The sequence below is a fragment of the Macaca mulatta genome, chromosome 4 (assembly GCF_049350105.2).
Source record: "Macaca mulatta isolate MMU2019108-1 chromosome 4, T2T-MMU8v2.0, whole genome shotgun sequence".
NCBI lineage: Eukaryota > Metazoa > Chordata > Mammalia > Primates > Cercopithecidae > Macaca > Macaca mulatta.
In genome coordinates this window covers 145,215,427-145,229,436 of record NC_133409.1, presented here as the reverse complement: position 1 = coordinate 145,229,436, position 14,010 = coordinate 145,215,427, and the positions used below count along the sequence as shown (strand labels likewise).

The 14,010-nt window shown below is 47.7% G+C and overlaps 1 protein-coding gene across 6 annotated transcripts in view; it reads left to right on the top strand.

The window, feature by feature from the left end:
* The window catches only part of FGD2 (FYVE, RhoGEF and PH domain containing 2), a 33,164-nt gene extending 23,687 nt beyond the window's left edge, over nucleotides 1-9,477 (top strand). For 2 of the 6 annotated variants that reach the window (XM_028846893.2, XM_077999091.1), the window contains 2 exons: nucleotides 105-251; nucleotides 624-2,277. In XM_028846893.2, the coding sequence (XP_028702726.2) occupies nucleotides 105-251; nucleotides 624-839 (363 nt within the window). In that variant the 3' untranslated portion in view covers nucleotides 840-2,277. 6 annotated transcript variants of the gene reach the window in all.
* Nucleotides 9,478-14,010: the final 4,533 nt, after the last annotated feature.

Sequence of the window (14,010 nt, the reverse complement as noted above, 5' to 3'; positions counted from 1 at the left end):
CAGTACTGCTGTAAGGATTGGAGATAGTAATTGTCAAGCCCCCAGACCAACATCTGGCACTTGCGGCTGCTCTGTTCCCTGACAGTCCCTCCTTCTGGTTTTAGAAAGGGTCCTCAGCCACGCCTGACCAGAGCCTGATGTGCAGCTTCCTGCAGCTCATCGGGGACAAGTGGGGCAAGAGTGGCCCCCGGGGCTGGTGTGTGATCCCTCGAGATGACCCCCTTGTGCTCTATGTCTACGCTGCCCCTCAGGTAAGGCCACCACCTACCCATCCCCCACCAGGCCCTGGCCTTCCCACAGCATGTGTATGGTGGGGGTCAGCGGTGAATATTGCTAGCTCCATATGTCAGATAGGGAAACTGAGGCCCAATGAGGATGTGGTATCCTGGAGTCTCAAGGTTAGTAAGTTTCAGAATTGGGCCCTGACTCTAGGTCACCACTGCTTTGCCCTCAGAGGCAGCCATTTCTTCTCTCCTCTTCCTCAATGGCCTTCACCAGCCCACCCCCAACCCATGGGGGTTTGAGGTGTGAGCTGTGCGTGAGTGGCTGTTACCTTCACAATGGCTATCTGGGGCAGTAGGACTGAGAGAGGATAGTGGCCCACTGCTCTCTCCTCCCCCCAGGACATGAGGGCTCACACCTCCATCCCCCTGCTGGGCTACCAGGTGACCGTTGGGCCCCAGGGGGACCCTCGGGTCTTCCAGCTACAGCAGTCAGGCCAACTCTACACTTTCAAGGCCGAGACGGAGGAGCTGAAGGGCCGCTGGGTGAAGGCCATGGAGCGGGCGGCCAGTGGATGGAGTCCCAGCTGGCCCAACGATGGGGACCTGTCCGACTGAGCCACTGCCAGCCACTCTCCTGCCCACCTCTCCCCACCCTGAACCCAGCTCCTGCCACAGACTGACCCTGTGGCCTCAGGACCCACTGCCCCAAGGGGTGCTTTCACAGAATTGATTCAGCCATCTGCGCTCAGGCCATGTGTCCCGATCTGGGAGGCAGAAAATATGGGTCCATTCCTTTCTAGAAAGGGGACAACCAAGTGTCTCAGTTTGCCTTGCGGGGAGGGGGCTCCTGGGCCATGGGACTTCCAGTGCTGAAACTGGGAAAGCCCCAGGTAACCCCGGACTGGTGGTACCAGAGTGTGGTTTTCAACCGGGGCTGCTCATTTGTGTCTCCCGGGGAGCTTTTAAAGAGTACTGGTGAAAAACACATAGTAAATTAATTTTAAAATGTAGAAAACAATGCCTGTACTGAAGCACCACCAACCAGTTAATTGGTCTGCGATGGGGGAGGCACGGGGTCTTTTTTTTTTTTTTTTTTTTTTTTTTTTGAGATAGAGTCTTACTCTGTTGCCTAGGCTGGAGTGCACAAACATGGCTCACTACAGTCTCCATCTCCCAGGCTCAGGCGATCCTCCCACCTCAGCCTCCCACGTAGCTGGGACTATAGGTGTGTGCCACTGTGCCTAGCTAATTTTTTTATTTTTTGTAGAGATGGGATTTCACCATGTTACCCAGGCTGGTCTCAAACTCCTGGCCTCAAGTGATGCTCCCACCTCCACTTCCCAAAGTGTTGGGATTACAGGTGTGAGCCACTGTACCTGACGCATGCGTACTTTTTTTTTTTATTATACTTTAAGTTCTAGGGTACATGTGCATAACGTGCAGGTTTGTTACATATGTATACTTGTGCCATGTTGGTGTGCTGCACCCATCAACTCGCCAGCACCCATCAACTCGTCATTTACATCAGGTATAACTCCCAATGCAATCCCTCCCCACTCCCTGCTCCCCATGATAGGCCCCGGTGTGTGATGTTCCCCTTCCCGAGTCCAGGTGATCTCATTGTTCAGTTCCCACCTATGAGTGAGAACATGCGGTGTTTGGTTTTCTGTTCTTGCGATAGTTTGCTGAGAATGATGGTTTCCAGCTGCATCCATGTCCCTACAAAGGACACAAACTCATCCTTTTTTACTGCTGCATAGTATTCCATGGTGTGTATGTGCCACATTTTCTTAATCCAGTCTGTCACTGATGGACATTTGGGTTGATTCCAAGTCTTTGCTATTGTGAATAGTGCCGCAATAAACATACGTGTGCAGACGCATGTGTACTTTTTAAGAGTACACACTGGAGTCTAATATACAGCCTGGGTTACCTGGGATGAAGAATAAAGAAAGCAAACTACCACAACCGATGGTTGAGCCCCTATCAAGTGCCAGTCATGATAGTAGTAATAATAATAAAAATAATAAACATCTATTGGCCAGGCTCTGTGCAACGTGTTTTATGTGGATTATGTCATTTTACCATCCATAGTTATCCCCATTTCCAGATGAGAACACCGACTCAGAGACGTTTAGTAATTGGTTCAATTGGTCATGTAACTCATAGATGCGAGAGCCAGGTTTTAACCCAGTGAACTAAGGTCAAAGCTCTTTCCATTATGTAGCAGAACAATAAGACAAGCAGAGAGGGGAGGAGAGTGAGAAGGAAAGGAGAGGGAAAGAGAGTGAAGAAAGCTGGGAAGACAAGAGGGAAAGGTGAATGGTGGGAGGAAGGGGGATGGGAGGAGCATCCCTGTTCCCTCATCCCCACCTCGCTGGTGGGTGAGGATGCTTTTTCATAAGAGACCACCAGGGGGTGGCAGTGGTCAGCAGGTCACATGGAGTGGCCCCAGCAGTGGCCAGAACACCCTCAGCTGCTCTCAGCAGGTCCAGCCATTTCTGGGCTCTGCCCTGAAAGGAGGAAGCATGGATGAGTCACAGGTTTTTGTCCCATCACAGGCTCAACAGCTTGCCTGCCTCCAACCTGAGGCCACTTCCCTCTTGTAGAGTGTTTGTTTATTTGAGACAGGGTTTTGCTCTGTCACCCAGGCTGGAGTGCAGTGGTGTGATCAGAGCCCACCAGAACCTTGACCTCCTGGATTTAAGCCATCCTCCTTCCTCAGCCTCCTGAATGTCTGGAACCACAGGCACACGCCACCACGCCCAGCTAATTTTTGAAATTTTTGTAGAGATGGGGTCTCACTATGTTGCCCAGACTGACCTCAAGCTCCTGGGCTCAAGCATCCTCCTGCCATGGCCTCCTAAATATTGGGATTATAGACATGAGCCACCGCTCCCGGACAGCGTCAGCATTTTATTTATTTTCTTTTTTATTTTCATTTTTATTTTTTGAGATGGAGTCTCTTGCTCTGTCGCCCAGGCTGGCTCCATCTCGGCTCACTGCAACCTCTGCCTCCTAGGTTCAAGTAACTGGGATTACAGGCGTGCACTACCATGGCTGGCTAATTTTTGTATTTTTAGTAGAGACGGGATTTCACCATGTTGGCCAGGCTGGTCTCAAATTCCTGACCTCAGGTGATCCACCCGCCTCGGCCTCCCAAAGTGCTGGGATTACAGGCATGAGCCACTGCGCACAGCCTGCATCAGCATTTTTTTTTCTTTTTTTTCTTTCTTTTTTTTTTTTGAGAAGGAGTCTCGCTCTGTCGCCCAGGCTGGAGTGCGGTGGCGCCATCTCGGCTCACTGCAAGCTCCGCCTCCTCGGTTCACGCCATTCTCCTGCCTCAGCCTCCTGAGTAGCTGGGACTTCAGGCGCCCACCACGCCCGGCTAATTTTTTTGTATTTTTAGTACAGACAGGGTTTCACCGTGTTAGCCAGGATGGTCTCCGTCTCCTGACCTCGTCGTGATCCGCCCGCCTCGGCCTCCCAAAATGCTGGGATTACAGGCGTGAGCCACTGCGCTCGGCCTGGTATCCATTTGTTAGAAAGCACTGAATTGACTGAAGTTTTGGATCTTCTTCTTCTTTTTTTTTTTTTTTTTTGAGACGGAGTCTCGCTCTGTCGCCCAGGCTGGAGTGCAGTGGCGCGACCTCAGCTCACTGCAAGCTCCGCCTCCCGGATTCACACCATTCTCCTGCCTCAGCCTCCTGAATAGCTGGGACTACGGGCGCCCGCCACCACGCCCAGTTAATTTTTTGTATTTTTAGTAGAGATAGGGTTTCACCGTGTTAGCCAGGATGGTGTCAATCCCTGACTTCGTGATCCGCCCGCCTTGGCCTCCCAAAGTGCTGGGATTACAGGCGTGAGCCACCGCGCCCGGCCCCTGCATCAGCATTTTAAAACTCGCCAATGATGCTGAAGGCAGCTGGCTCAGTGACAGCAGAGTCAAACTGCGGCACTGGTACCTAAGCTTTTCCAGGGGGTTAGTCTGAGTGGGAGTATAGGGAGTGGCTTCACCGTGGAACAAAATGAGGTAGCTGTCAGAAGAGGGAAGCGGGGCACACAACCTTTGTGTTGTCATTGTTAGGTTTACTGAGGTGTAATTTACAGACTGTAAAATCCACCCTTGTTGGTATATTTTCTAAGTTTTGGCAGAAGAGTACAGTCATACAGCCACCACCACAATCCCCCTGTAAGTGTCCCCATGCCACCCTTTGTAGTCAACACACACCCCTACTCCTTGCCTCTGGTAACCATTGATCTGTTTCTGACTGATAATTTTGCCTTTTCCAAATGTCCTTTAAATGGAACCACAGCTTTTTGAGCCTGGCTTCCTTTACTCAGCATTATATATTTGAGATTCATTCACTTTGTTCCCCGTGTCAGTAGTTCATTCCTTTTTCATTGCTGAGTAGTATTCCATTGCATGGGCATATCACAGTTGTTCATCTCTTTACCAGGTGAAGTACACTTGGGTTATTTCCAGTTTGGGACAATTATGAATAATACTTCTATGAACTATAAACATTCATGTTCAGTGTTTGTGTGAGCACACATTTTCTTTTCTGTCAGGTAAATACCTAATATTGGGTCACTGAGTAAGTGTCTAACTTTATCAGAAACTACCATGCTCTTTTCCATTATCAGTTGTACCATTTTGCATTCCTACCAGCAATGTTTGACAGTTCCCCCTGCTCATGCATTTGGTGTAGTCAGGTTTGAAGTTTGTTTTTTTTTAATTAATAATTTTAGACATTCTGGTGAGTGTATAGGGCTCATGACCTTTTAAAAGTTTCTGATATAAAGAAATACATACAGGCTCACATCTGTAATCCCAGCATTTTGGGAGGCCAAGACGGGAGGATCACATGAGGTAAGGAGTTTGAGACCATCCTGGGCAACATGGTGAAACCCTGTCACTACCAAAAAATATAAAAATTAGCCGGGCATGGTGGTGCATGCCTGTAGTACCAGCTACTTGGGAGGCTGAGGCAGGAGAATCCCTTGAACCTGGGAGGCAGAGGTTGCAGTGAGCCAAGATGGCACCACTGCACTCCAGCCTCAGTGACAGAGTGAGACTCTGTCTCAAACAAAACAAAACAAAAGATCTGGGGACTGACAGAATGAATTGTGTGACTCAGACACGACAAGCCCATCACCTCGTACTTACTAATCATTGCCACCACTGTGTCGATGAGGTCATGGGACTTTCACATCTTCCCACTTCCCCAGCACTACCGTCTGTTATTCATCTCTGTATCCCAGGGCTTAGCACATAGCAAGTGCTTGAAAAATACCCTCTGGCCTGGATTCACACCAGCTCTGTCCACCCTCCAACACGGTATGTTTTCATTTTCTTCCTTGAGGTGACTGGAGGTCAAAGAGGTAAAATGATGTGTCCAAGGCATGTAGCATCTCTGTGTACTCTCTTAGGGACCAGGATGCGGGTCTCCAACTTCTCACCGTGACCCCACACTTTTGTCCTCACCTTACTGCCTGTCCCGCCCTCATGGCTTGATGCCAGGACCTGTTTCTTTTTGAAGATGGCCACAATAAGAGTATTTACACCATGGAAATTGGCAAACATGAAAATCGGCATATCAGCCCCTCTGACCTCTCATCCCCCAACAAAGAGTTAGTTGTTCCATTTTTACCAGCACCTCACTGGACAGGGAACCTGGCATTCAGGCGAGACTGAGAGAAGCCATCTTTGCTCACATAGCCTTGTCTTGATCGTACAACCAGACCATGAGCCCCTCGAGGGTGGCCAAGATGCCTTATCCATCTCTTTTCCCCACTCCTGTCCTCAATCTTTGTCCTGGGCTGGCTGCCAGCTAGATTTGGGCCTAGGGAAACAATAAGCTTCTTCAGGTTGAAGGCCAAGGTGGGAATGAGGGCATCTTCCTATTGGTACTGCTGGCCTGCCCTGGCCTCTGCCTGGTCACCCTATTCCTACTCTTACGCCTGGGGGAACTGAGCACTGACATGCTAGAACTGTTCTTCTCACCCTCTTCTATGATTCTCAGATTTCTTATCTTTGCCATTCTCATCATGTCTCACTTTCTTTTTTTCTAGGAATAAAAACAAAAGCTAATTTTTGATGAACATTTACCATGTGCTTTCTTTTTATTGGCTCATGTAATCCTTATACCAGCTCCATTGTACAGAATGAGAACAGGGAGGCACAGAGAGGTTCAGCAACTTGCCTAAAATCACACAGCTGGTAAATAGGGAAGCCAGAACTCAGTGTAGATGATCTGAGACCTCTCTGGAAAGCAGCAATGAGCACATCAGACTTAGAATTGTAAAACATGGGTTTGAATACCGGCTCTGTCACCTCCTGTGACTTTGCTCTCTAGGTCTCAGCTTCCTTCCTCATTCACAAGGTGGGATGATGAACATGCACCTCATCCATTCATAGGGTGATCTCAAAGTCAAATTATGTAACAGGTGTAAAAGGATATAGCAAATAGTAAAGTGGGCTGGACACGGTGGCTCACACCTGTAATCCCAGCACTTTGGGAGGCTGAGGTGGGCAGATCACTTGAGGCCAGAAATTTGAGACCAGCCTGGCCAACATGGCGAAACCTTGTCTCTACTAAAAAATACAAAAATTAGCCAGGTGTGCTGGTGCATGCCTGTAATCCTAGCTATTTAGGAGTCTGAGGCAGGAGAATCACTTGAACTGGGGAGGCAGAGGTTGCAGTGAGCCAAGATCATGCCACTGCACTCCAGCCTGGGCGACAGAGCAAGACTCCGTCTTAAAAATTTAAAAAAAAAAAGAAAGAAAGAAAAGGAAAAGAAAATGGTAAAGTGCTCAGCAAATGAGTGGATTATTAGTATATGGTTCTGTTTTCCAATTTTGAATTCCTCTCTTGCCTCTCAGAAGAATTCTTTGTCACTTCTGTTGTACCAGCATGCACAGTGCCCAGCAAGCTCCCAGATGTGGAAGCGATCAGGCAGTGCTGACTTCTCTTCCTGTGTTCTCTGCTGGGCTCTAATTTCTCTTTTTTTTTTTTTTTTTTTTTTTTGAGATGGAGTTTTGCTGTCACCCCGGCTGGAGTGCAATGGCACAATCTTGGCTCACTGCAACCTCCACCTCCTGGGTTCAAGTGATTCTTCGCCTCAGCCTCCCAAGTAGCTGGGATTACAGGCACATGCCACCATGCCCAGCTAATGTTTGTATTTTTGTAGAGACAGGGTCTCACCATGTTGGCCAGGCTGGTCTCGAACTCCTGAACTCAGGTGATCCTCCCGCCTTGGCCTCCCAAAGTGCTGGGATTACAAGCATGAGCCACTGCGCCTGGTGCTGGGCTCTAATTTCTCAAGTCTTTCAAGGAGACTCAATTCACCTCTCCTTTTCCCTTTCCATCACCAAACCCAGACTCAGAGAGTGGGTGGGTTCACTCCAGCAGGCTCCTAGTGCTCAGACCAACACCAGTACTGGCACTCCTTGAATGAAGTCAGTACATGAATACATCTTAGACATTACAATGGAAGCCAGTTGGAAGTTATGCTTCGCTTTCTAGAAACGGGCTTGAGTAAACTTTTTAGAAACACATTTATTTTTGTGGAGCAAGGCAATATATACTGGTCTGACTTTATTTTTAAAATTATTTTGGGGGGGTGGAGGTAAGGAAAGGGAGAGCATTAGGACAAATAGCTAATGCATACAGGGCTTAAAACCTAGATGACTGGGTGATAGGTGCAGCAAACCACCATGGCACATAAATAAATAAATAAATAAACAAAATTATTTGTAATATACAATAATCCCTTGCTATCCATGGGAGATTGGTTCTGGGACCCCCACTCCCCACCGCGGATACCAAAATCTTCGGGTGCTCAAGTCCCTGATATAAAACGGTATCGTATTTGCATGTAACCTATGCCTATCCTTCCATATACTTTAAATCGGGAGGGTCCCCAAATCCCAGATCGTGGACCGGTACCAGCCTGTACCTGTTAGGAATGGAGCCACATAGCAGGAGGCAAGCATCTGGCAAGCTAGCATGACCGCATGAGCTCCCCCTCCTGTCAGATCAGTAGGGGCATTAGATTCTCAGAGGAGCGCAAACCCTACTGCAAACTGAGCATTCGAGGGATCTCGGCTGTGCACTCTTTTTGAGACTATAACGCCTGATGATCTGAGGTGGAACAGTTTTATGCCCCCGTCCATGGAAAAATTGTCTTCCACAAAACCAGTCCCTGGTGTCAAAAAGTTTGGGGACTGCTGCTTTAAATCATCTCTAGATTACTTATAATGTCTAATATACTGTAAAAAATATGCAAATAGGCTGGGCATGGTGGCTCACGCCTGTAATCCCAGCATTTTGGGAGGCCGAGGTGGGTGGACCACTTAAGGTCAGGAGTTCGAGACCAGCCTGGCCAATATAGCGAAACCCCATCTCTACCAAAAATATAAAAATAAGCTCAGTGTGGTGGTGCCCTCCTGTAATCCCAGCTACTGGGGAAGCTGAGGCAGAAGGATGGTTGAACCCAAGAGGGGGAGGTTGCAGTGAGCTGAGATCACGCCACTGCACTCCAGGCTGGGTGACAGAGCAAGACTCCATTTAAAAAAAAAAAAAAAAATTAGCCGAGTGTGGTGGCAGGCACATGTAATCACAGCTACTCAAGAGGCTGAGGCAGGAGAATCACTTGAACCTGGGAGGCAGAGGTTGCAGTGAGCCGAGATCACACCATTGCACTCCAGCCAGGGTGACAAAGAGTGAGACTCTGTTTCAAAAAAAAAAAAGTGTGTATATATATGTGTGTGTGTGTGTGTGTGTGTGTGTTTGTATGTAAATAGTTGTTAGGTTATATTGTTTAGAGAATTTTTTTTTTTTTTTTTTTTGAGACAGGGTCTCACACCCTCACCCAGGTTGGAGTGCAATGGCATGATCTCGGCTTACTGCAGTCTCCATCTCCCAGGCTCAAGCAATCCTCCCACCTCAGTCTCCTGAATAGCTGGGACTACAGACACTGCCACCACACTCGGCTAATTTTTTGTATTTTTGGTAGATATGGGGTTTCATCATGTTCCTCAGGCTGGGAGAATAATGATTCTTTTTAAAGTCTGTATGTATTCAGTACAGATGCAAACATCCATTTTAAAAAATATTTTTGATTCGTGGTTGGTTAAATCCATGGATATGGAACCCACAGATATGGAGGGCTGGCTGTATTTTATCATTTCATTAAAATACATCACTTTTTGTGAAGCATAATTTAAAATAAAGTGCACAGAACTGAAGTGTATGGATTGATGACTTTTCACATGTGTTCACCCACGTAACCATCAAGATCCAGGACAAAGGCTCAGAAGATGTGCAGGGCCCCGGACGGCTCCCTTGTGCCCCCTCCCAGTCAGTACCCACTCCCACAGCAGCGATTTAATTTTGGATAGGCAATACATTCACATGGTACAATTCGAAAAGTACAAAAGGTAAACTAGAAAATCTCCCTCCCATCCTGCTGCCAGACACCCATTTTTTGGAGTGGTTGGGGAGAGACAGAGTCTTGCTGTGTCACCCAAACTGGAATGCAGTGGCACAATCACGGCTCACTATAGCCTTAACTTCCCAGGCTTAAGTGATCCTCCCACCTCAACCTCCTGAGTAGCTGAGACTACAGCTCAGCCTTACCTGGCGAATTGTTTGTATTTTTTGTAGATACAGAGTCTCACCATGTTGTCCAGGCTTGTCTCAAACTCCTGGGCTCAACCCATCTGCCCAACTCAGCCTCCCAAAGTGTTGAGATCACAGGCATGAGCCACTGCGTCCAGCCTCATTTTTTCTTCCATGAGAACATGTTACTGGTTTCTTGCAGACACCTCCAAAGAAAGGAGATACACATACTTTATTATTATTTTATTTTATTTTATTTTATTTTTGAGACAGAGTCTCGCTCTGTCACCCAGGCTGGAGTGCAGTGGACGGATCTCAGCTCACTGCAAGCTCCGTCTCCCGGGTTTACGCCATTCTCCTGCCTCAGCCTCCCAAGTAGCCGGGACTATAGGTGCCCGCCACCTCGCCCGGCTAGTTTTTTTGTATTTTTTAGTAGAGACGGGGTTTCACCATGTTAGCCAGGATGGTCTCGATATCCTGACCTCGTGATCCGCCCGTCTCGGCCTCCCAAAGTGCTGGGATTACAGGCTTGAGCCACTGCGCCCGGCCTCACACACTTTATATATTATATTATATCATATCATATTATACTATATTAATTTTCTCACCTTTTTACACAAAAGATATGTAACTAGTCAATTGTGTACTTAACAATACAACTTACAATGCTAGAATCATTTCAATAATTAGCGAATTAATAAATTTACCAAAAAGTGCCCCTTACAAAAGAGTTGGTCTGTAAAAATTGAAACCTTCATTACCAAACACTTCGATGATGCTTGGCTTTACAGCCCTCTGAAGGTCCTTAGGCAGCAAGCCCTGCTGCTACATCAGAAAATGCAATTCAATTAGGAAAACGTGATTCATGTTAACTTTTCGGCAGTCCTCCCAATAAACTGTGCTGTGAGATGCTGCCATCTTGGTATTACCTCTTCCTTTATAGCTCTTATCAATAATAACCACACAGATTTATATTAGCAATAACTCATGAGTTCTAAAGAACATGTGTAAGACACACACAAAAATATGACTGAAATTTGGAGCATAAATTGTGGAATTTCTCAAAGGCCTGAATTATTGGAACTTATTAGGTTGAGGTGAATCAAAGTGGAAAGAACTATTTTGCCCTTTTAGATGTATTAAGCAGTTTTCCTGGGAAATTGGTCAAGAGAATCCACTGGTGGTGTATGAACTTCTTGGGAAGAGCAGGTCTGGCCCTGCCAGAAGGCAGCTGAGAGAGCTGGGCTGGGCTGAGTTCCAGGAAACAGAGTAGGGGCTAGTCAGGAGTGGGAGGGCTAGCAAGGTGATGCAAATTCAAATCCCCAGGTACATCAGCAAGGCCAGAGGGTATAAACAGAGCCCCCAACCAGAGCCACAGCCAGTGGGCAGGGCTCTGGAGCTGGACTGGCTGAGAATGGGCTTAGATGCAAATTGGGAGACACTGGATCATTGCCAAGAATAAGGGCAAAGTCTGGCTGGGCGCGGTGGCTCACGCCTGTAATCGTAGCACTTTGGGAGGCTGAGGCGGGTGGATCAGGAGGTCAGGAGTTCGAGACCAGCCTGGCCAATATGGTGAAACCTCATCCCTACTAAAAACACAAAAATGGCCGGGCGCGGTGGCTCAAGCCTGTAATCCCAGCACTTTGGGAGGCCGAGACGGGCGGATCACGAGGTCAGGAGATCGAGACCATCCTGGCTAACACAGTGAAACCCCGTCTCTACTAAAAAATACAAAAAACTAGCCGGGCGAGGTGGCGGGCGCCTGTAGTCCCAGCTACTCGGGAGGCTGAGGCAGGAGAATGGCGTGAACCCGGGAGACGGAGCTTGCAGTGAGCCGAGATCCAGCCATTGCACTCCAGCCTGGGCGACAGAGCGAGACTCCGTCTCCAGAAAAAAAAAAAAAAACAAAACACAAAAATTAGCCGGGCATGGTGGTGCACACCTGTAGTCCCAGCTACTTGGGAGGCTGAGGCAGAAGAATCGCTTGAACCAGGGAGGTGGAGGTTGCAGGGAGCCGAGACTGCATCCCTGCACCCCAGCCTGGGCAACAGAGCAAGAAAAAAAAAAAGAGAGAGAGAATAAGGGCAGGGCAAATTCCACTAGTCTCTGGGAGAACGTGTGGGGCATGCTGACTCAGTATGGGGACTGATACATATGGGCTTTGCAAAGGGTCCCCATGGAGAATTGTAACAATAATAGCCCCAAACAGAATCAAGTTCCCTGTGTCCATGCTGTTTTGCAATGTAACTTTGTTGCTTCCGCTACCACAAGGTGGAATCTATTTCACCTCCCCTTGAATCTGAGTTGGCCTTGTGACTTGCTGTGACCAATAGGATGTGGCCGAAGTGATGCTGAGTAGGCCGGGCATGGTGGCTAATGCCTGAAATCCCAGCACTTTGGGAGGCAGAGCTGGGTGGATCGCTTGAGGCCAAGAGTTTGAGATCAGCCTGGGCAATGGTAAAACCCAGCCTCTACAAAAAAAAAATTTTTTTTTTTTGAGACGGAGTTTCGCTCTTTTTGCCCAGGCTGGAGTACAATAGCGCAAACTCGGCTCACCGCAACCTCCTCCTCCCAGGTTCAAGCGATTCTCCTGCCTCAGCCTCCTGAGTAGCTGGGATTGCAGGCATGCGCCACCATGCCTGGCTAATTTTGTATTTTTAGTAGAGACGGGGTTTCTCCATGTTGGTCAGGCTGGTCTTGAACTCCCGACCTTAGGTGATCCACCTGCCTCAGCCTCCCAAAGTGCTGGGATTACAGGCGTGAGCCACCACACCTGGCCAAAAAAAAAATTTTTTTTTAAATTTAGCCAGGCATGGTCCTGTAGTCCCAGCTACTCTGGAGGCTGAGGTGGGAGGATCACTTGAGCCCAGGTGGCCAAGATTGCAGTGAGCTGTGAGCACACCATTGCATGCCTTGGCGACAGAGTGAGACTCCATCTCAAAAAAAAAAAAAAAAAAAAAAAAAAAAAAAAAAAGTGATGCTGGGCAGTTTCTGAGGCTGGGCTTCTGCTTTTGGGCTTTTGGAGTGCTTTCATAATTACGTGAGGAACCTGGCCTGAAAGACCACAGGAAGAGAGAGGCCCAGGCACCCCAGCCAGTCTAGGCTACCTAACCCAGCCAAGCCATTAGCAGACTGTTGCTATGTGAATGAAAACAGCAGGGGAACCATCTAGCCAACCCACAGAATTGCAAGAAATAATAAACAGCTGTTCTAAGTCACTAAGTTTAGGAATAGATTGTTACACAGCATTACATAACTGATACATCCATCTACACTATCAATGTACCACTCAGGTCAACAAAGGGTATCTCATGTTGTGCAAACTCAGAATTGAGACCTAAATTGTGAGCATTTTATGTGTTAATAATTATATTCTCCAGAACCCTTTCACATGTTCCTTTTATTTTTTTGAGACAGGGTCTTGCTCTGTAGCCCAGGCTGGAGTATAGTGGCATGATCGTGGCTCACTGCAGCCTTGACCCTCTGGGATCAAGTAATCCTTCCACCTCAGTCTCCTGAGTAGCTGGAACCACAGAAACATGCCACCATGCCTGGCTAACTTTTTAAGATTTTTTTGTAGAGATGAGATTGCACCATGTTGCCCAGTTTGTTCTCAAATTCCTGGGCTCAAGCAATCCTCCTGCCTCGGCCTTGAAAAGTGCTAGGATTACAGTCATGAGCCACCACGCTCAGTTCCACAGGTTCTATCTAATTTGTCATGACAACCCGTTGAGAAAGAGGAAGAGGAAATGTTGTATATCTCCATTAAACAGATAAGAAAACTGAGGCTCAGAAAGATATGTGACTGTCCCAAGATTACTCAGCAAATCAGTAAAGGTGCTGCTATAGACTGAACTGTGTCCCCCTAAAATCTATATGGTGATGCCCTAGTCCCCAGTGTGATTATATTTGGAGATAGGGCCTTTAAAGAGGTAATTAAGATTAAAGGAGGTCATGAGGGCCTTAATCCAACATGACTGGTATCATTATAAGAAAAAGAAGAGACAGGCTGGGCGCAGTGGCTCACGCCTGTAATCCCAACACTTTGGGGGGCTGAGGCGGGAGGATCGCCTGAGGTCAGGAGTTTGTGACCAGCTAGTCAACATGGTGAAACCCTGTCTCTACTAAAAATACAAAAATTAGCCAGGTGTGGCGGCGGG